This window comes from Erythrolamprus reginae, chromosome Z, assembly GCF_031021105.1.
Source record: "Erythrolamprus reginae isolate rEryReg1 chromosome Z, rEryReg1.hap1, whole genome shotgun sequence".
In the NCBI taxonomy this organism is placed as follows: domain Eukaryota; kingdom Metazoa; phylum Chordata; class Lepidosauria; order Squamata; family Dipsadidae; genus Erythrolamprus; species Erythrolamprus reginae.
In genome coordinates, this window is record NC_091963.1 from 120,375,644 (window position 1) to 120,397,134 (window position 21,491).

At 39.4% G+C, this 21,491-nt stretch overlaps 2 protein-coding genes across 7 annotated transcripts; both read right to left on the minus strand.

Moving 5' to 3' along the window:
- Positions 1-352: 352 nt before the first annotated feature.
- LOC139153553 (zinc finger protein 664-like) lies at positions 353-6,112 on the minus strand. 5 transcript variants are annotated; one of them, XM_070727625.1, is made up of 3 exons: positions 5,821-6,112; positions 4,776-4,903; positions 353-4,081 (listed from the first exon to the last, which is right to left on the minus strand). In XM_070727625.1, exons 2-3 carry the CDS (start codon positions 4,873-4,875, stop codon positions 3,168-3,170), a joined length of 1,014 nt encoding a protein of 337 aa, XP_070583726.1. In that variant the 5' UTR covers positions 4,876-4,903; positions 5,821-6,112; the 3' UTR covers positions 353-3,167. The 5 variants fall into 5 exon arrangements, with proteins under 5 accessions (XP_070583726.1, XP_070583727.1, XP_070583728.1 ...); XM_070727626.1 differs by having other exon boundaries at positions 5,627-6,112; XM_070727627.1 differs by lacking the exon at positions 5,821-6,112 and adding an exon at positions 5,443-5,491.
- A 3,598-nt stretch (positions 6,113-9,710) lies between these two features.
- On the minus strand, positions 9,711-19,494 carry LOC139153554 (zinc finger protein 436-like). Of its 2 annotated transcripts, none has more exons than XM_070727630.1 (2): positions 19,252-19,494; positions 9,711-16,954 (listed from the first exon to the last, which is right to left on the minus strand). In XM_070727630.1, exon 2 carries the CDS (start codon positions 16,736-16,738, stop codon positions 16,091-16,093), a length of 648 nt encoding a protein of 215 aa, XP_070583731.1. In that variant the 5' UTR covers positions 16,739-16,954; positions 19,252-19,494; the 3' UTR covers positions 9,711-16,090. The 2 variants fall into 2 exon arrangements, with proteins under 2 accessions (XP_070583731.1, XP_070583732.1); XM_070727631.1 differs by having other exon boundaries at positions 9,711-16,957.
- Between the last annotated feature and the right edge of the window lie 1,997 nt (positions 19,495-21,491).

Sequence of the window (21,491 nt, forward strand, 5' to 3'; positions counted from 1 at the left end):
AAATGTTGGTAGCCCATCATTGCACTCTGCGCATTTTCAGCATTTAATCATGCCGGCCACATGACCAGAGACATCTTCAGACAGTGCTGGTTCTTTGACTTAGAAACAGAGATAAGCACTGTCCCTAGAGCTGGAAATTACTAATATGCATGCGTGGAGGAACCTTTACCTTACAAATGAATTTCTATACCTATATCTATGTGATCATATTCTATTTTTTCTGGCTTTTTTCAGTTGTGTCTATTTGTTATATTGGATTGCTAACTGCTTTGGGTAGAAAATCCAGATACAAATCTTGTAAAAAAAACCCCACTTTTGCCAGAAATCACTTAAAAATAACCCTACAAAATGCTTTCATGCAATTCTTTAAAATTTAATTATTTTTTTTACTAAAGTCAGATACAGGGTCAGACTGTAGCGAGAGATTTATTGATGAATGGTTGATAATTGAAAAAAGTTTCTAAAGCTACACAAATGGTACAATAGGATATCACAGAAAACAAAGAAGGAATGGACTTTCTCTAATTCTTTAGTTTTGCTAGTTCTGATAGTAGCATTTACATAAATTGTATTCAAACAGATGATCTCCACATATGTTGAACTTTGATTGCTGCAGTTTCCAGCTATCACTGTTTTGGAGACACATGGAAGAAATAATTTGGTCTGCATTGTGTTGACAAAAGATGACATATGTGGTTCATGCAGTTAAGAGATAGACTTTGCAGACAGATTCAGAGATTCCATATAACCCTAAATAAATGTAGGCATGGTCAACATTCTTTTTATTCAGAATGCCACATAGCTAAACCAAAGAAACTGAAGAGAGATACTGTTTTGATATCCTATGGTTCTGAGTTTTTCAAAAGGACAGACCAGATCTCAGGAAATGTCTTGTTTTTTAAGTTTTAGCCTTCACACTCTTCTTCTCTTTTAAATTAAAGTACAGAATAAATGTTTTCCTTTGGATAGTGAATCAGGAAAGTGGTATCTCCTTCAAACATTTCAGAAAGAAGTTATTAATTATGACTGATTAAATTGCTATCCCACTTCCTAATTAACATCAAAGGCCCAGATGAGGCTCACAGTCATACCATAGAGAAAATAGCTAACGATTACAGTAACAGCCATTTAGAAATGATAGTAGAAATGGGGAACAATTAGATTAAAGGACCTGTTTACAAAATGGCAGAGCACTAGAGTGAAGAGATCAAAGGTTGCTGGTATTCACACACACCTCCACTTTTCTTGTGTTATTTTATTTTTTAAATGCTTTGTGAATCTTTAAGAATTACTTAGCCATTGCCCAAGAAAGGAGAACAAATTATAAGAGACAATGTTATCAATACTATCTGTCTGGTGTATCAAGAGTGTAATCATGTTTCAAACATTCTCCAAATCAGTGATTTTCAACCTTTTTTGAGCCGCGGCACATTTTTTACATTTACAAAACCATGGAGCACATTGAGTGGGGAGGGGGCTAAAAAAAGTTTGGACAAAAAAATTCTCTCTTCCTCCCTTTCGCTCTATTTCTCTCTCCCTCTCCCTCTTTTTTTTCTCTCTCTCTCCATCCCTCTTTCTTTCTCTCTTCTTTCCTCTTTATTGCTCTCTTTCTCTCTCCCTCCCTACTTCCCTCTATGTCTTTCTCTCTCCCACCTTCCCTCCCTCTCTCTCTTGCTTTCTTTCTCTTGCTCTCTCTTGCTTGCTTTCTCTTGTTTTCTTTCTCTCTTTCTTTCTTTCTTTCTCTTTCTTTCTTTCTTTCTTTCTCTCTCTTTCTTTCTCTCTCTTGCTTGCTTTCTCTCTCTTACTTGCTTTCTCTCTTGTTTTCTTTCTCTCTCTCTTGCTCTTTCTTTCTCTCTTTCTCTTTCTCTTGTTTTCTTTCTCTGAGCTTCGCAGCACACCTGATCATGTCTCGTGGCACACTAGTGTGCCACGGCACACTGGTTGGGAAACACTGCTCCAAATAACTAACATTGCAAGAGTACTATGAACTCAAAAATGATAAACTGTGTTAGGTCCACTTGGTAAATTCAATATTCAATATTGTGGAAATTGAAGTGCTTTTTTGAAGATACATAACACTGTAACTTTATTGTGAGCTGGTTGGCAGCACCCTCACAACACAATTAACTTAAGCTTCCCATAATTTTCAATAAGATTCTTTCCACAGTCTCTTAATGCAGCAGAACGTATCTGCGAAAAGATTATTTACACTGGGAAGCTGGACTTGTAGAAGCAAATCAGAGAGCAGAAATTTAATCCAGTAATGTAACTTCCAAGCAGGCCTGATTCATCCTTATTCTTGCATATAGATGTAAGTTCTGGGTCTTTATTCAGTTGAGAGCTTTACTTTTCACTTGTCCAAGTGTCATATCAAAATTCCACACTATCCAGCAGTGCGTCTATCACAAAGCAAGCAAGTTAAGGCAAAATATGCACATTTGTATAAGACCTCTTCTGATTATAATTACAAAAATCTAAATCTGACTTCCCGAAGTCTGCCTTCCCAGTGCAAAATTATGTGGTCAATTTGTTTCTATATGTTTATTTTTTAAAAACTCTCTGTGTCAAGATCGGGTGAAGTGTTAATATCTCTTTATAATGCCTTGGTAAGGCCACACTTGGAATACTGCATCCAGTTTTGGTCGCCACGATGTAACAAAGATGTGGAGACTCTAGAAAGAGTGCAGAGAAGAGCAACAAAGATGATTAGGGGCCTGGAGGCTAAAACGTATAAAGAATGGTTGCTGGAATTGGGTAGATCTAGCTTAATGAAAATAAGGACTAGGGTGACACGATAGCAGTGTTCCAATAGCTCAGGAGTCAAACTATTCTCCAAAGAACTTGAGAGTAGGACAAGAAGCAATGGGTGGAAACTAATCAAGGAGAGAAGCAACCTAGAACTAAGGAAAAATTTCGTAACAGAATAATTAATCAATGGAACAACTTGGCCTCCAGAAGTTTTGAATGCTTCAACACTGGAAGGTTTTAAGAAGTTATTGAATAACCAATTGTCTGAAGTGATGTAGGGTTTCCTGCCTAAGCAGGGGATTGGACTAAAAGATTTTCAAGGTCCCTTCCAACTTTGTTATTGTTATTCTGCCCCCCCCTCTCTCTCTGTGATGGAGAATTTTGATGGTACTTGCAGATACGCATGTGGGTCCACCTTTCTAAGGTGGGCACTTATAAGGTCTCACGAGCATCATGTGAGTTTTCTGATGAGTGCTAAGACCAGACCTTTGTCGGAAACTCTTCCCACATTCCATGCAACGGAATGGTTTCTCTCCTGTGTGGATTCTCTGATGGATGGTGAGGTGTGAGCTGACGCTGAAGGTCTTGCCACATTCATCACATTTATAAGGCCTCTCCCCTGTATGGATCCTCTGGTGAAGGATGAGGGTGGAGCTCTGGCTGAACCTTTTCCCACACACCTGGCATTCGTACGGTTTCTCCCCTGTGTGGATCCGTTGGTGTTTGGTCAGATGGGAGCTAACAGAAAAGCTCTTCCCACAATCTGTGCACTTGTATGGTTTCTCTCCCGTATGGATGCGGCGGTGGAGGACGAGTGTGGAGCTCTGGCTAAAACTTTTTCCACAGTCGTTGCACTCGTAGGGCTTCTCGCCAGTGTGAGTTCTCCGGTGAATGGTGAGGTGGGAGCTGACGCCAAAGCTTTTCCCACAATCGAAGCAGGGGTACTGCTTGTCGGCAGAGAGGAGAGATCTCTTAGGCGGGGCAAGGCTCTGCTGAGTCTGGGCAAGGCTCTGCTGAGTCTGGGCAAGGCTCTGCTGAGCCTGGATAAGGCTCTGCTGGGCCTGCACAAGGCTCTGCTGAGTCTGGGCCAGGCTCTCTCCACACTGGATGCACAAGCTGGGGCCAGGCCCCATATGAATTCCACGGGGTGGGATGGCGGCATTGTCTTTCGTCCCTGGAGAAAAAAGAGGCGGCTTGGCCCATCCTTTCCCTGCCTCTTCGCTCGGCTGCCCAGCTGAAAGTGGTCCCCCATAAGCAGAGCCCTCAGGCCGCCCTTGCTTCTGCACACCCTCAGGCCCGCCCGGCTGTGAATTTGAATTCATGGTTCCTCCGTCTGCCAAAAGAAAGAGAGTGAAGCGAGCAGTGGTAGCGGGAGGGGAAGTTACAGCCATTCATGCTGTTATTCTAAGGAAGGCAGTGGGTACGTTACCAGGCTGAAGGGGTTTGTTGTTGTTTTTTAGTTGTATTGGCCGTCCCAGCTCTGTGGAAGAACTGGATCAGAAATTATTTAGAAATACCTCTCCCCTCCACTAATGTTACCATTTAGATACCTTCCAAATCTGATGACACAAATAGGAGATGCCAACCCTTTTTGCCAGTTCCTGAACTTTTGTAGCAAACTCGCAGAATTCTATTAAATTCCACCAGAATGTTTGAAATGATTCAGAAGCTATGAAATTATATAAATATACAAGGGCAAGAAATAGGCTTATGTTTATCTTTTCACCTATCGCCACATAGGGCAATCCTGACCTTTTTTTAAAAAAAACACAACTACTCATAATAAACGGGCATGTAAAGATGAATTTATACTGGAGAGACATTTGTGGACATGGTAGTATAATGCAATTTTCCAGGTTACAGAGTCTGTCCTGCCTGGTGAATAATTCTGTTTTTGAAAGGCTTAACATTTTTCTGAAAGCAACAAAAAGTAATGAAATTACGCTAATCCATTTTGGGATTTTTAGTTCAAATTAGCCTTAATATTTTAATCCAAAAAGAAAAGAAAGAAAAATAAAAATCCTTACCTAGTGACAGTAGAGTCCCAAAATTGTCCTGCACAATGTCCCTGTAGACAGGTCTCTGGCATGGGTCCAGAAGGGCCCATTGTATCTCAGCAAAATACATCACTCACTTCTGCAGAAGGCTCTGGCCTCTGAAAGAATAATTTTCCCTGCTCAGAAGCCAAAACTAACTCTATTGGCCTATAATGAGAGGCCTTTCAGTCACAGTGCTAATAATTTTGATTTCATCCTAAATTGGCCTTTGGTTTGCCGGCCCTATAAAGTAAAGAATGCCCTCCACTTGTTGGATTGCAAGGCCAATCAATCCCACTCAGCATTACTGATGGCCAGGGATATTAGGAATTGTAGCCCGTGCCAGTCCTACAACAGTCCTACTTACCTGTCTTGCTACACTTCCTAGCACTCTGTTAAGATCGCCTGGAAATTCAACAGGTGAAGCTTTTGGGGGGGGCTGGAAAAGCTGTTAGGAGGAAAACTCCACCAACTGAATTTCTGCAGAACATGTGCGCTGTAGCCCTTCCAGGGAGGAATGTGTACAGATTTCCCTATTCATCCATCCACCCTTAAGAACTGCCATTCTCCAGTCCTGGAAGTTTTGTTGCGGTTACTGCTTCACCCTCCTAATCTAGGTCTCGTTTGTTGAGTCTAGGGAGTCTTCAGATTTTCATACCAGAAAGAGGGAGTGGGGGAGACGGGACTCATCTGTTGTTGAAAGAGGCGCCGAAGAAAGTCCCACGTCTTGGCTCCTTTCGTTTGTGATAGGTTTCCCCCCCCCTCCTCCAATTCCCTCCCTCACCGAGGAAGTTGCCTGGCTGGACTTTGGCCAGTGCCCACTCCCAATCACCTCGAGTTACCTAGGCGACTCTGACTTGAGCTGCCGACTTGAGAATCTTGCCTATCAAATGAAGAATAAATAAAGCCGAGATTCCGCGGTTTCCCGATTTGATACAGCGGCTTGCTGGCTCTCGGGCTGGGTCGATTCCGGGAGGCTGCTACGAAAGCAGCAGAAGAAACAGCAACAACAGGACTCGCTCTCTCTGGTACTGACCTGGGAAGTTCAGCCCCCAAAATCGTCAGCGGCAACGGGAGCTGCAGTAGTAGTAGCAGTAGCAGCAGCAGCAACGGTGGCGGCAGCCAAAGAAAAGGAAAACAGTCGCTTCGCTCGCTCTTTTTTTGACAATGGCCAGAGCCCTCTAGCGGCATCGCCTCTGCCTTGCACGCGGAACAAGGCCAAAGCGGGGCGGCGAAAACCGGCCGGAAGCCTTCCGCCCAGCCTCGGGGACCTTTCCAAGAAGGGTGTATGTGTAAACTCCTTGCCACTATTGTTGCTGTTCTCTCGCTCTCTCCCTCACACACACACACTCACACGCACGCAAACACACACTCTTAGTTGGTACGACACTGTGCTTGTTCAAAGTTTGAATAAAATGAGATGAGAAATGTTACGTTTTAAGGGGGGGGGGCTAATGAGGGAATGTAGTCATTGGTTGCATTGATAGAAGAACATAATCGCTCAATCATCAGTCTGTTAATCGACGAGGTTGGGCTGTTTATTCATTCCAGAATGGAATGGAATAGAATAGAATACAAGTTTAAATTGTATATTATTTAGATTTGTCATGAATTGTTTTATTGTGTTGTGAGCCGCCCCGAGTCCACGGAAAGGGGCGGCATACAAATCTAATAGATAGATAGATAGGTAGGTAGGTAGGTAGGTAGATAGGTAGATAGGTAGGTAGAATTCTTTATTGGCCAGGGTGATTGGATACACAAGGAATTTGTCTTGGTGCATATACTCTCAGTGTACATAAAAGAAAAAAAATAAGTTAATCAAGTGTACAATACTTAATGATTGTCATAGGGGTCACTTACACTTTAACCAAGTTTTAAGGGCTGTGGCGTCAGCCCAAGAAGCAGCATTCCTTTCTTGGGGCTCCAAGAAGCAGTTTGTACTTGGATGCTCCAGCTTCAAATGATTTAAATGCGTGTATGATAGAAATGAGATTATTAGCCAAGTTCTTTGTTAAATTGTCCACTGGTCCAGTTGCTAAGAGACTTCCAGAAAAGGTCATACAATAACCGCATCATCACCTTTCTTAATTTATTAAATTCAGGCAACATTCCATTCCATTTCCACTTGTTTTATCAGTTTGTATTCCTGAGATGTGCAGTACAATCAACATGGAATGAAGAAAGTCAGGTAGGCTTCTGATATTTCAAGAGTTTTCTTTTGTTTTCTAACACTTGTCTTTACTGACATACTGTATTCCATTACAAAATAATCTATATTCTTTTTGGAATATTAGCAAGGAAGTCTTGCTATGGCAACATCTCTTTGATACTTTTTCTGTTGCATTTGTGATACTTCAATATACAGTATTTTATTATCATGAAACCAATTATAACTCTATTGATTTTAATTATAATTCCTTGAATCCTTTTAGTTGTAGTGATTTCATATATTTTATTGGATTTGCAATTTTTAATTATCCCCAATTCTTGTAAAAATAGTCACAGTCATCACAGATGGATTCGATTTATTTTAAAAAAAAAAAACATTTCAGAATCTCTTTCAAAAGTATTTATTTCATACAGAGAAAAAGACAGATATTATTAATATAATAGGAAAACAGAAAGATACCAAAGGCAATATCAGGAAAGCTAAAGTATTGGGAAACCCAGACATCAGTTTTGCTATATTGCAACATCATCGCATTTGCGATGCTGTGATTTCGCTGAGGCTTCCCTCGTTGGGAAATCCCACCTCCAGACTTCCGTGGCGAAGCGCCCATTTTTGCGATGCTGGGATTCCCCTGCTGGGATCCCCCTGCAGCATCGCAAAAACGCAGAAGTCCAGAGGTGGGGTTTCCCATGGAGGGGAGCCTAAGGGAAATCCCAGCAGCACAAAAACGGGCGCTTCGCTGGCAACGGAAGGTCTGGAGGTGGGGTTTCCCAGTGGCGGCAGCAGGTTCGTAAGATGAAAATAGTTCGGAAGAAGAGGCAAAAGATCTTAAACTTTTCGTATCTCGAGAAGATCGTCTGATGAGGGGTTCATAATACGAGATATCACTGTACAAGCAAAGCAGATTTGCCCCCTAGGCCAGTGATGGCGAATCCTTTTATCCTTGGGTGCCAAAAGAGGGTGCACGTGTGTTATGTCACATGTGTGAGTGCCCACACCCATAATTCAATGCTTCCTCCACCCTATGAAGGCCAGAAATGGCCTGTTTACCAACTTCTGGTGGGCCCAGTAGGCTTGTGTTTTGCCTTCCCCAGGCTCCAAAGGATTCGCTGAAGCCAGGTGGGGGTTTAAAAATGCCCTCCCCTATCCCCCCAAACCAAAAACGCACTCCCAGAGACCCTGCGAGAATGAAAAATCAGCTGGCTGGCACACATGCATGTTGGAGCTGAGCTAAGGCAACAGCTCACATGCCAGCAGATATAGCTCCATGTGCCACCTGTAGTATCTGTACCATAAGTTCACCATCACCTTCCTCCACCACGAGCCTTTCCTTCCCCCGCCCACGAGCACTGACTTCCCCCGTCGCAAGGCCCTAGCTCGCCTCTCGGGCCAGCTCCCTCCACCGCCCGTGCTGCCGCCGTTCGCCCCAAGAGTGAGTGAACGGTGGTCAGCGGGTGGTGGGGGGCAAATGGTGGCGGACAGCGGTGAGTGGGCACTTACCTATTTGCCCATTTCTGCACATGCACAGAAGTGAAAAAACCTGGAAATCGTGCTCACACGTGTGCCAATGTTAGCCCACCTCTGATTCACACCATACATTATGAACAGTGGTAGGTTGTAAATTATCTTGCCACCAGCTTGCATGTGAAGCTGTGTGCCTGTGCAATGCTTTTGCATATGCGCAGAAGCATTGCGGGTGGGTGAGCAGAGCCTCCTTTCATCAGAAGGCACTAGGTTTGATAATGCTAAAGTATATTATATGCAATGCTTTAAAGCTGAACAACAATGAAGTACATTGATACATATTGGAGTGGAAATACAGCCATGGCAAGCCTGTGGTTTCTTTTAATTATTTTAAATTGAATAAGCCAAAATATCTAGGTATACATACAGCAGTCAGCAATAAACTGTGTTGCATAGTATAATTCATTAGGTAAAAAAGAGGGATAAAATCAAATTCTGATTTACTGTTATATACTGTAAATCCAATCAGGTATGTTGGAAAACATTAATGGAATGCAATTTGTTCATTAGAGAAATCATTCATTGAGTTTCTGGAAATTTAAGATTACTGCCTGTCATGTTACGATACATTTTTATATGTCAAAGTCTGCATTTGGGACTATCTGCACCCTAAATAACTAAAGTTCTAAGAACCTAGAGAATATTCATATGAAAGTGACAATGTTTCATTGGAAACGTCTTAAGAAAAAGCAGACAGGCATGGAATCAATTAATTGAGATCCTACATATAAACAACTCTATAGATATTTTCCAGGAGGGTGTTATGTATCTTGTCCTGTTCTTTCCTAAAAACAAAAGAACACAGGAAAGGAAGTATGGTAGATATTTATTTTAAGGAGACTAGTTGGTACACTAATATTAAAATATAACAAAACTTGATGGTTAAGAAAAAAACTAAGCCAAATTTGAAGAATAGAAGAGTTATTTTAGAATGGACAATCTTCTAATTAAAGTGGAGCTACAGGGGCAGTTCTGCACTGTGGGAGGCCAGAAGCTTGAGCTACAGAATACAACTATTTTTTTTAATCCTTTAAACTAAGGTACTGGAAATGTAAGTTTAGAAACAGTGGGAAACAAGATTCCCTCTTCAACTTTATTCAGAAGTCCAAGTTAATCACAACTAACCAGAATGAACAGTAATCTAAGCTTGAAGGCTACTGCTGAACTTTCCCAAGACAATATCCTGAGTAGGCATAAATAATTTAGTCATTGACTGCAGTCACACACTGTGCTCAGACATAATATGCTTAGCCACATTTTATTGAACAGATCACAATTAGAGCTTTACATAATATATCAAGCTACAAAAAAACCAGGGTCTGCAAACTAAATTCGATTGAATATACTATCAGTAACTAAGCAAATTGCGAGGGCCAGAATCATCAAGATCAGAAGTCAAGACCCCAACATCAGGCAGGACCATAACACCAGTGGATGAACATCACTGAACAGATGCATTCCATCCCTTCCATGGAGAGGAAAACTGCAAGGTTTGAACTTTGGGAATGCTACATGTAGGCATGGCTTATATTATGCAGCTGGCAGATACTGATTACTCCATTCTTGCCTTTTTAGTATCTGTAATAAAAATGTCTTATCAAGCACCTGTCTCCTTGAACCTCTACTGCTAGCTTTCAAGCTTGAGGAACTTTTGGCGTGAAAAACTTGATACATTTTTAAAATTTACTAAGTTTATATGTTTTCCACCTCACTCTGAAAAGTGGTTGTACGTGATTTAGTGTAATGGATGAACCATATCAGCTTTTTCCATCACTTTTCATTTCACTGAGAATCCATTGCATTCCTACAATATCGAATTTTAATTGTCTATTTCCATGTCTTTTCTTTTGATGATGCATTCTCTGGCAACATATAGCTGGCCATTCTAGTTGGGAATCATTTAACTATAACTAGCTGGAGCTGCTGCACAGAATTAGAATAATGAGGATAGTGGGAAGGATGCATCTCCATTAATTTGAGAACAGATATTTGCAGGGGAAAACGTGCTCCATGTTCTCTTTGCAAATCCAAATAAAATTTGAATAGCCCGGACTAGTGTGCATAGATCTACTGCAATACAAATGGCCGTCTGGTAGGAATTAATATTTGTTTTTTTAGATCTTGCTGGAAGGCGGCATAAACTCACTTCATTTGTTTAAAATTATAGAAGGGGGAAAAGCATGTAACCCTAAAAAGAGTCTTACAACACTGTCACATATTATTAAAAAAAATCTATATAGTTTTTTAGAATGTCACTTTTGCTTTGTAATTTATCTTATGATATATGACCAGTCACTGATTAGATAAATCTGAGACCAAATGTAATCTGCTGTACCAGATCATTGGTTTGATTTTTAAAAAAATTAATGTATGAACCTAGCCTATAGGGTTATTTCATAGTTTAGCATATTATACATATCCAGAAAATTGATTATAAACCAGTACTTAATCATGGTGTAAATATTGGGTAGACTGACATATGTACCAGTATTTTTTATATTGCCAAAAATTTGGAAGAATTGAAGGAAAACGAAGGCTCTTTCCAGATAAAAATTGGAAACGTTGGGAAAACCTGAAATCCATGCAATATAAGATTTTTTTCATGTTTTTTTTAAAAAAACACATATAAAAAGCAGCATTATAACTGAATACATAGAATTGTATTGCTTGCCAATACAATCTCTCTGAAAGTTATTGAGAAATGTTAAGCTTATATATTTAGAGACAAGACCCCTAATTCCATGAAGTTACTGGATCCCAATAGTTCACATGTAAACAGTCTTGAAACCTTATTTTATTTTTGTACAAAATACTGTATCTAACTCACATGTAGAATGAATGCAAAAGATCAACGGTTGCAGAATATTTGTTTCTGATTATATGCAAACAGAAACCACTGCATCAGCAAACAATTCACAATTCCTATCTAAAAAGGCTTGACTTCTACCAAAAAGATGGCAGCACTCAAACTATAAAAATGCATTTGGATAACAAGCTTTCTAGATGTTTAGCTATCAATTCCTATCAACTTCTGCCAATAATATCTGAAAGTATCAGATTGCTTATCCTGGTCTATAATACACATAGGAATAATCGCTTTCCAATTTTGTGCATTCTTCTACATAAAAATATTCATACTACACTCTGAATAAACCCTCTATTTCATTCATTTCAAAGGAGAAAATATAACCTTGTTTCACCAACTACATTCCTCAATTATTTTCTATTTTTATTTTGGGAATTGACCAACTCAGCCCATTCCTTTCTTTTATATCTCCCCTGTAGCCCCCCTATCTCTATTTTTAATTTCCATTAACATCAGTTGGTCCTTAGCTGATTCGTTGAAATAATACTATTTTCTGTTTTCTCTAAAATATGGCATTCATACTATTTTGAACAGGAAAAATACAGTATACACATGAAAAATATTTAAAGAAGACAGATTAATAAAACACCAGATCGATGTCTTCCTTTTTTTTCAAACATCTCCACAATACAAGCAGAGTCCAAACACCCCTATCTCTTTCTTTCAGTATTAGACAACTTTGTATAAGATTCATCACATTTTTTTTTCAAGACAGGCAGTGTATGTTTTAGGACAGACTAGGGAATGAATAGGCTGCTTCTTTTTAGAAAGTCATTTATCCCATTGGTGCTCTTTTACTATCCAACTTGGCTTTTTTCTGCCTTCAGAGAGATGAGCATGGCACTGGTTTTCTTCCTTATAGGTTCATTTTCATTTATGCTCAGGAACAGCATGACAGTACAGAACGATCTGACTTAGCTATATGACGGCATGAAAAAGTAGCTTTATAACCAGTCCTTGAACTTACAGCCATTGCAGTGTTCCCATGGTCAAATGATTGAAATCCAGGTGCTTCGCTACCAGTGGCATTTACAACCATCACAATCTGCTGTCATGGGATAGCCATTGGCATACTTCACAGGGAGCTTCTGATAAACAGTCAATGGAGGAGCTGGCAGTAAAATTATAAACTGTAGTGGCATATCTCACTTGACTGCCTCACCTATGGGTAGTAATGAAATTGCTGGTCCCAATTGTGGTTAAGTATTTCTCTTCTGTGCCATCAGTATGTTGACTAATGTATTAACAACTGGTTTTCTTTTAGCAGAAGTCTGCATCCATAATATGGGGGATGGCTAATCTAAGGAAAAGGATTTAATGGAATACAGTAATGATAGTAATTGATCTATTAAAAGTTATTCCAGTTCAACTATTCTCAATAAATATCCTCCAGGCATGCTGAGTCTTCCAGCCTGTATAATTGTTGCAAGCTGGCAGATTATATGAGTATAAACCAACTCTATTTGAAGAATATCTCATTGGGAAGGGGATTTTAGTGCTACTGAAAGCCGTGGGGTTTGAGGCGGTTGTGACAAATTTGTCCTGCTGATGTTAAGATTCTAAAACATAAACAGGACACAATCAGATTTTCAAAGATAGAAGGTTTGGATTCTTCTATGCAGTTCTAGAATAAACAAAATGAAGAGGATAAAACGTTCTCTGTGATCATATTTAATTATACGTAACTTTCTACTCCATTAATGAGCTCAATGTTTAGTGGGAGGCAATAGTTGCCCTCATAGACTCCATTATGCCATGATTGTTTAACAATGCTTTACTGAATTATATCTGACAACATTTGCACATATTATGCTATAAGCCATAATTTACAAATCACAATGGCTGGCCTCATGCAATATGTTTATCTCCCCCAAATAAACAAAAGAGCTATAATGACTTACTGCAATATGTGAATCCAGGCATATTGCAGTAGCTTAATAGGAGCTATCAACAAAAAACTAATTTGAATCCCAATTGGGAAAAATATATAGCTGTCATTTATTACAAAAGACTGGAAATTCTGGACTTATATCCTTCAAATTGACCAGTCTTAACTTTAGTCAAAAAAATAAATTTTCAGAGTTAAAGAAACTTCTTGGATGAGAAAACATCTTCAAAGAAAAACAAAGTTCAGTTGCCTCTTCAAAAACCTATTTGGTTTGTTCCACCAAAGTCTTTCCATGTCTTAAGTAAAGGGTATCTCAATAACAGTTCAGCAACTGCTGCCTCCTAGAATGCTAAAAAGCAGCCAATGATCACACATTTTTACAACACAGAATACTATGCAAATAAAGTATTGTTTGCGAGTTCAGCATTTCTACAGCGTTCTATCAACTTGAGAAAAACAAATGTCCAACTTAATTTCAAATCATAGAAAACCAAAGAAAATGTACTGCCACTTGCTCTTCAACTGATGTATTACAAACATTTGTACGGAATTTACAATGAAAATAAGAGATTTGCAAGAGCATGGAGGAATGGCAATCACAGTTAATTCTTGATATTCTTTCCCAAAATATTTTTGTTTAAATGCTGGATCAAGATAATCATCAAAGAAGTGCTGGAATATACAAGAAATGGTGCCTCCATCTGGTAATTAAAATGAATTCAGGGTAGCTGACCATATATTGTATAAGGCTCCTTCCAATTGAAATACAATTCACTTAGGCTAAAAGTCCTGCTTATTTGGCATTCAAGTAAAATCATGTATATTTTACAAGTTGTGATTAGTTCTTATTTCCAATTTTCCCATCTATTATTTGTCTGTTTCTTTTTTAAAAATCCTTTTTGACAGTTTTGCTGCACAACTGCAATCCTATTGCTGAGTTTCTCTGGTTTCAAACAGCCCAAGTTATTACCAGTCCATGCAACAGAACCAAGTGGCCTATAGCTGTTTCCAGGTCCAAATGTCACATATTACTCAAATCACGGGCATGGTGAGCATTCTGTACAAACATCCTTAGTTTTTGTATGAGCAGAGCTTTTAAACATTCTGGGAATTCTGTATCCACAAAAAACCACAGATGGGGAGTCAGACTTGAATCAGCAATACACAATAAATTGCCATTCCCCCAGAAAGATCAAAACAGAAAAAGTTTGGGTAATTATAGTTTATCTGGAATTCCAGCTAAAAAACCAGCCTGCTGCCTCATCGAGTTTTCTGATGCACTTCACAGCAGGAGGAGCTAAAGGTTCCAGCTGTCTCCATATATTTCTTCTAGTTTCCTTTCTGTTCAGACAGCAATTATTTAAAATCTTCTCCATTAAAAAATGTTAGTTTAAAAAACAAAATATTAAAGCAGGTTTTTCAACAATTTGTTTTGTTGAATTTGTATCTAATTTATTTACCTACACTAGAACACAGTTGTTATTTAAGAAAATTTGTCAGTGTAACTCTGCTAGTTATTAATTATAAAGAGGAAAAATTAGTTCAGCTAATTCAGCTAAAGCTACAGGATTGGGAGATGCAAGACAAGATGTAAGAACTCATATTCTCTTAATGAAAAAAAAAATGAAATATTTGCAATTTCACATTGCAATTTCACTTGATAAAAGTCTTGGCATATTCCTTGTTTCTCCCACAAAAAATATCTAGTACTGGACATGAATAACTCTCAATATTGCTGGTAAACACATGTACATTTATGATAGCTATGTAACCCATATGGGGCTACTGAGAAATAAGAGGAAAATTATCAGCATGTCGCAATATCAAAATTTGAAAAACAGAGAAAAATAATTAGAAATTAAATCCAAAGGCAGTAACTTCCTCCCTCCAAAAAAATAAAATAAAGAAGAAAATCATTGTTGAAATTAAAAAGAAAATCAATGTCAGAGCATTCTCTGTGCATCAACATGCTACATGAACAAACAGTTCAAAGGAAGGGAAAAATAAGTTGAGTTGTCTCTGAAAGATTATATCACTATATTGTATATGAATACACTATGCTGCAACATGGTGTTGCAGGCACCACTTGTAGTTAGATCATTGCAAATCAAGCCTCAAAGTCTTGAGAGGCATGGAAGAGATAGACAAATCTTAAGAACTGGCTTCAGCTTCAATAACATTTCCTTCTATTGCTACAGGCTACTAAGGAACTTATTATGCAGGCACAGTAACTCTCAAGTCCAATGCTAGTCTCTTAGATGAACATGGCACGTAGTTCTAACAACAATATGATGAGACCACGGGTTCAAAATCCAAAGCTGATGAAATAATTTCTCCAATTACATTCCAGGGAAATTGCCATAAAGTTGCTTCTGTTGATTCAGATTGTCACATTTATATCATAACTGCATAATGTAGATAATGCTGGAGGACAAGGCAGGGGATTTTGAAACACCTGCCAGGGAATCATAAATGAATAAGTCTGGCATCTTTCTTACAAGAAAAGGTGGAGTTAAATACAGCATTTATTTATATAACTGAGTAAAAGCACACACAATCCATAAGTGACTGGCAGCTCTGAGATAATTTCCCCCCCAAAAGGAAAACAAAATAGAAGAGTTTGCTGTTTTACCATCTAAATTTGTTTTTTCTATGGGTGCTGCTGAAGTGGCAAAAGCTCAAAGTACCTCAATTTGTTTGCAGACTAAGTGTAAATATTGTTAAGTGGGTTGAACTTATTTCCTTCAAAAAGTAGATTTTAGATTGGAGAAAAGAGATATAATGGCAAAGGATATGCCCAAGTACTTCATACTGGCCAATTCTTTTGTTTAAATTGCAACAGGCACAAAACCCAGCCCTTAAACTTTATGGGTTTTCTGGTGTCTTACAAGGTGAGAGGCAGCCCCAAAACCTTTACCACAGCTGGCACATTTGAAGGGTTTCTCTCCCGTATGCGTAGCACGGTGACGCTCAAGGTGTGCATAACGTGTGAACCCCTTTCCACAGTCTCTGCACGAGAAGGGCTTGTCCCCACTGTGGATGCCCTGATGGCGCTGGAGATGGGCACTACGGGTGAAGCATTTGCCACAACGTGTGCAGCGGAAAGGACGTTCTCCGGTGTGAGTTCCTTGGTGGCGAGTGACATGAGCACTGCGGGTGAAAGCTTTACCACAGACACCACATTCATAGGGGCGCTCTCCAGTGTGAGTGCTATGGTGGCGGGTCAAGTGGGAATTGCGCCCAAAGGCTTTGCCACAGTAGGTGCACTTGTAGGGTCGCTCCCCAGAATGGGTTTCCTGATGCCGGGCCAGATGGGCACTGCGGGCAAAAGTCTTCCCACAGTAGCTGCAGCTGAAGGGACGGTCTTCCTCTGGCACTTGTTGTCCCAGGCGTTTCCCACCTAAAGGACGCTGCAATCCAGAGTGGGTAGCTAAATGCCGAGTAAGATGTGAGTTTCGCCGGAAACCTTTCCCACAGTAAGGGCAAGTGTGGGACTTTTCTCCCATGGTTGCCAGTCTTGCGAGAGTGATGGTGGCAGGAAAAAGAAGACCCTGTCTTGATACTTTTCAGGCCAGCTCTTCTGGCAGGAGGCTAAAGTGCTCTACTTAAAAGACTCCTTCAACTGAACTGACTTAGCGGCTGTGATTTTCTGGGTTTTTTGCTTTCTTCTAAATCTTGATAAACATCTCTGAGCTCCTGGATTATAACTTTGCCCTCAGAACCTGCTGGGGAGAAAAACAGAATTTCAAAAAAAAAGAGAAAGAAAAAGAAAGAGGACAAGTCTTGCCAAAAGCTGAATAATTTGGGTGGAAAAGAAATAATATAATGTGGAGTTTAAAATATATATTTTATTCATAGCTTCTCTTTATTTCACATTTGCACCATCTAGATGGGTTATATGTAGTAACGGTGCTATTTGTTCATAATCTCTCTTTGAGGATGAAAGTTCTTTAAATTAAAAAAATGATGATTTATATCAATATAAATGGCCCTGACTATTTGTTTTTACTGATTGGATCCAAATTTAGTCATGCCTAGAGTAGGTGGAATCAATGGAATCCATGACTCAGGTGTCCTCTTCAGTCTAATAAATTTCTTTTAAGCACAACTTAGCCTGGAACCAAGCCAGTGAAATTTAGATGTATTAATCTGAACTGGTTCATCTTTCATTCAACTCACTTTTCTTCTTTCAAAATGGCAGGTTTCCAAATCATTATATTATTTAAATATACACAAAATAAACAAACTGTGGTTGCCTAGAAATCATATCATATCATATTCATATCATATTCTTCTCGATCCTGATAATATGCATATCATATTCTTCTGAATCCTGATAATTTCCATAGGCTACTTGCCTAACAGCAAGGGTAAGATACTTGTGATCCAATTTTGCCAAAAAGGTGTTTCCAGCAGCATGATCAATGATGATGGATGTTTGGAGTTGTAATTCAGACAGTCTGATATGCCAAATAGGCATCAATAGGTTTCTACTCCATCTAAAAATAAAATCCTCTGAATTATTGGGTGGGCTTTTTTTTAAAGTAAACCTATAGGGTTTCTAGGAGGGGAAAAAGGGAAAAAGGTACTTATCAACTTTGTTGCCTGAGAATATAAAAATGTAATGAATATGAGCAGCTGATTGCATTGATATGTCTTCTGAGGCCAAATCAATTAATGTACTATTGTAATTAAATTCTGCATATTAAATAAAGGAAATGGGGAAATCACTTCCAAAGAAATTTTAATATTGCCTATATGTTATGTTGCCAAGATGATTCAATAAAATTTTTAGAAGAGCAATATTATTTTTTATTATGTATTGGAGCAAATGTACTTTTTCATAAAGATATTTTTGATTTCTTTTGAAAATATATTGAAAATTGTGTTTTCTTAAAGTATCTGCAATACTAGCCTTTGGAATCTTGTACCATTATCATTAATTTGATACCATTTTGTTTGGTAGCTATATTTCTACAGATTTTTTTTTATTTTGACATGATACAGTATTCTTAGAGATTTATTTATTTACTTATTTGATTTCTATGCCACCTTTCTCCACAGACTCCATAGATATTAGAAGTGCAACCTGCTTTTTTTGTTTTGTTTTACATTTCAAAGTTTTCAAATAGAAAATGTGTATTTGACAGTTCAGAATAGTGTTCCTCATTAGATTAATATTTAATGCTGTTATTATTTATATATTTCATGTTCCATTATTCAGTTCTTAGAGCATTCAGTAATACTGCTTAGACAGACAAACAGTCCTGACCTGACTTCAGCACCTTCCTTCTCTTCGTAAACATAAATAAACAGAGGCATTTCTCAATAAGTTTGATTTAGTGGTTAAGATACCAGATCAGAAATTGAGAAACGCTTAATTTTAATCTTATTTTAGGCATGAAAGCCGACTGAATGACATTGAGGCAGTCATCCTGTCCTAGACCAATCCACCTTACAGGATTGTTATTGTGGGGAAAACAGGATGAGGGGGTATCCTCCTCCTTGAATTATTTATAAAATTAATAAAGGTTTGATATGCAAATAAATAAAAATAAACGTTACAGTATAAATTACATTTCAAATGGCTAATGAGAAGAGATTGGAAGAATTAAATCAAACATTTCTATGAACAATGCTTACAAAGTAAAAAATGTTTCTATTTTGGGGCATGCGTTGTAGCTACAACCTAGACGAAACAGGTAACAGCCAGCACTGCCCATTATACTACACAAGTACAGTACAGCCATGGATCGTGCTCAATTTCAATCACGCTCCCACCGCAGAAATAGATATAATAATGAACAAGAAAAAGCACTTTCCATAGCATAGTAGTTCCCCGCTGCGAACTACTCTGGGAGAGAAATGAAGAGTGAATGGAGGCGGCGGGAAAGGTGGATGAAGCTGTCCTTCTTACAGGCTTTCCCCCATAAATGGATGTTTTTATAAGGTATGGGCTGCCTGTCCTTCTCCCCATACATCGGCCTCCACACGGTTGAATCTGTCCTCGGAATCTCACCGATTCATTCTCCCTGCAGGAATCCAAGCGGGGTTTGCACGCCTTTGCCAACCGCGGGCCTGGGAACGAAAGAGCCACTCCCGTGCCTGTGTGGAGGCAGTGGCGGGTTCAAGCACAGGAAAGCACCCCTCGAGTCTATCCTGTCTCCCGCCTCCGTTTTGCTTGACAGCTCCCAGCTCGATGGTTTTAACCCTCTTCCTGCCGACTACAATTCCACAAGCTAGCTTCCCATACAAGTCATAGAGCTGAAAAAGCGACACAAAGAGATTCGGAAAATGCAGCCGCAAGAAAGAACGCAGGCTAGCACCTATTTGTATATTCCTTCATTCATTTAAAAACCGAGTTCTTAAGAAACAAACACGTGTTTTAAATAAATGATTTGCATACACACACACGCACACAGAAAGAAGGGGGGAGATGAAGAGAGAATTTAATTCTAATTAAACACACACACCCATAAGTTATATCTTGTGCCCTTAAAACGCATAAGAGACATTCTGGAGTACCAACAATAAAAAGAAATTTCAATTTCAATATTTTCTCCTGCTGGGAGAAATTATGTTGCAGTGGAGAAACATGGTGATTCGTTTAACAACTGAAGCAAGAAAGGTTGTAAAACGGGGCAAAATGCATTGAACGTCTCACTAAACAAAATAAATTTGGGGGTCAACTGTGTTCTTAAATCAAGGCCTAACTGTATTACAGCAATGTTATTAGTATCTAATTAATTGCTTTCTTATAAATTATTTTTCATAAATTGTTTTTAAAAAGGTCATGTATATTTCTACACAAAATAAGGGAGACATTATTCCTAACACAAGTACAAATATTTTTACTTTATTTCTGCACAATATTTAACAAGTCATTACAGATATTCTAGTGATTTTTCTATTAGAAGTCCAAGCCTGATTATTGGGGAGAGTCCTCCCCAAAAATAAATCCTAGTGCAATGGGGCTTTTGGTTCCGGTGACCGGTCAGTAGGAAGCTGGAGGACACCGCTCCGCCGGACTACGGTGAAACATCTAAGTCTAGACTGTTTGAACTAATTTAGAGCAGCACATTTTGACATTACCGTGTGTGTGAGAGTTGACAGCTGAGCTTGCAGCTATTGGAGGCTCTGTTGAGGCGACTGGGTGGTGGAGCGAAAAGGAGAGGTGAGATCAGCTGCTTGGCGGAAGATGGCGACTGTCCTCGGGCGCCACCTTCGCTTCCGCCTTTGCCTTCGTCCCCGTCTCCATCTCTGAGACATTCTATCACAGCGCCCCATAATTGTATTACTGGGTGAGGCTTGGGGCGGTCTTGGTGGTGAGTTGCTTATGGGGAGGAAGTTGAGGTCTCCCCTGGACAGACTGCACCCCTCTTTTGTACAATTCAAAAATGTAAATATGTCTATTCCAGAAAGGGCAATGTGCATAGGTCAATCAGTATTTGTTAAAAATTTTGACAGGGGCCAACAATGGGAACGTGGCACGGTGACCGAACAATCTGGCCCAAAGACTTACATGGTCAAGTTAACTGATGGACGCCTGTGGAAACGACACATAGATCACATAAGGGGGAGACAGGAGACAGCCAGTTTGAAACAAAATGGGAATAACAATAATAATGGGGCTTCTACTCCTTCACTCCCCGCAGGGAGTTATAACAGGCCGGGCAGAAACCAGGAACAAATAGACTGGGACTTACCTGGGCACACTGACCTCTCCAGCGCTGCCCCTGCTCTACCGCATGTCAGTCGTGGAGAATCGTATGCATCAGGACATGAGGAACCCTCCTCTTCCGTAGACACCCAAGTATCCCATGATCCTCGCCGATCAGAAAGGACACCCAGAAGACCTGCCCGGTTGGATGATTATATTACTTATTTGTCAGAATAAATCGGTAACAAAATACTAACCAGAAGGGGGAGGGGTGTTATGTCCGCAGTTAATTAAAAGGAATTGTATCTAGGTAAATTTCTAATAGTTGTTGTTAAGCAGAAATCATCAGAAGTAATGTAAACTGTTTACCTGTTTCCTATTGGTTGTTGTATTTGGCGCCAAGATCGGATAGCTGTCAGCCGCGGCTTGTTGCTGGGCTAAATGTTATAAATAGGACGGCTTCTGGTCTTACGCGTCTTCTGCTGTGAGCGCGCCTAAGCGAAAGTGTTACAGCCGCTTGTTAACCTCCTGCTGTGAATAAAAGAAGAATTAGAAAGAAATTGTGTATTGCACTTATTACACTTGCCACCGGAGGTTTC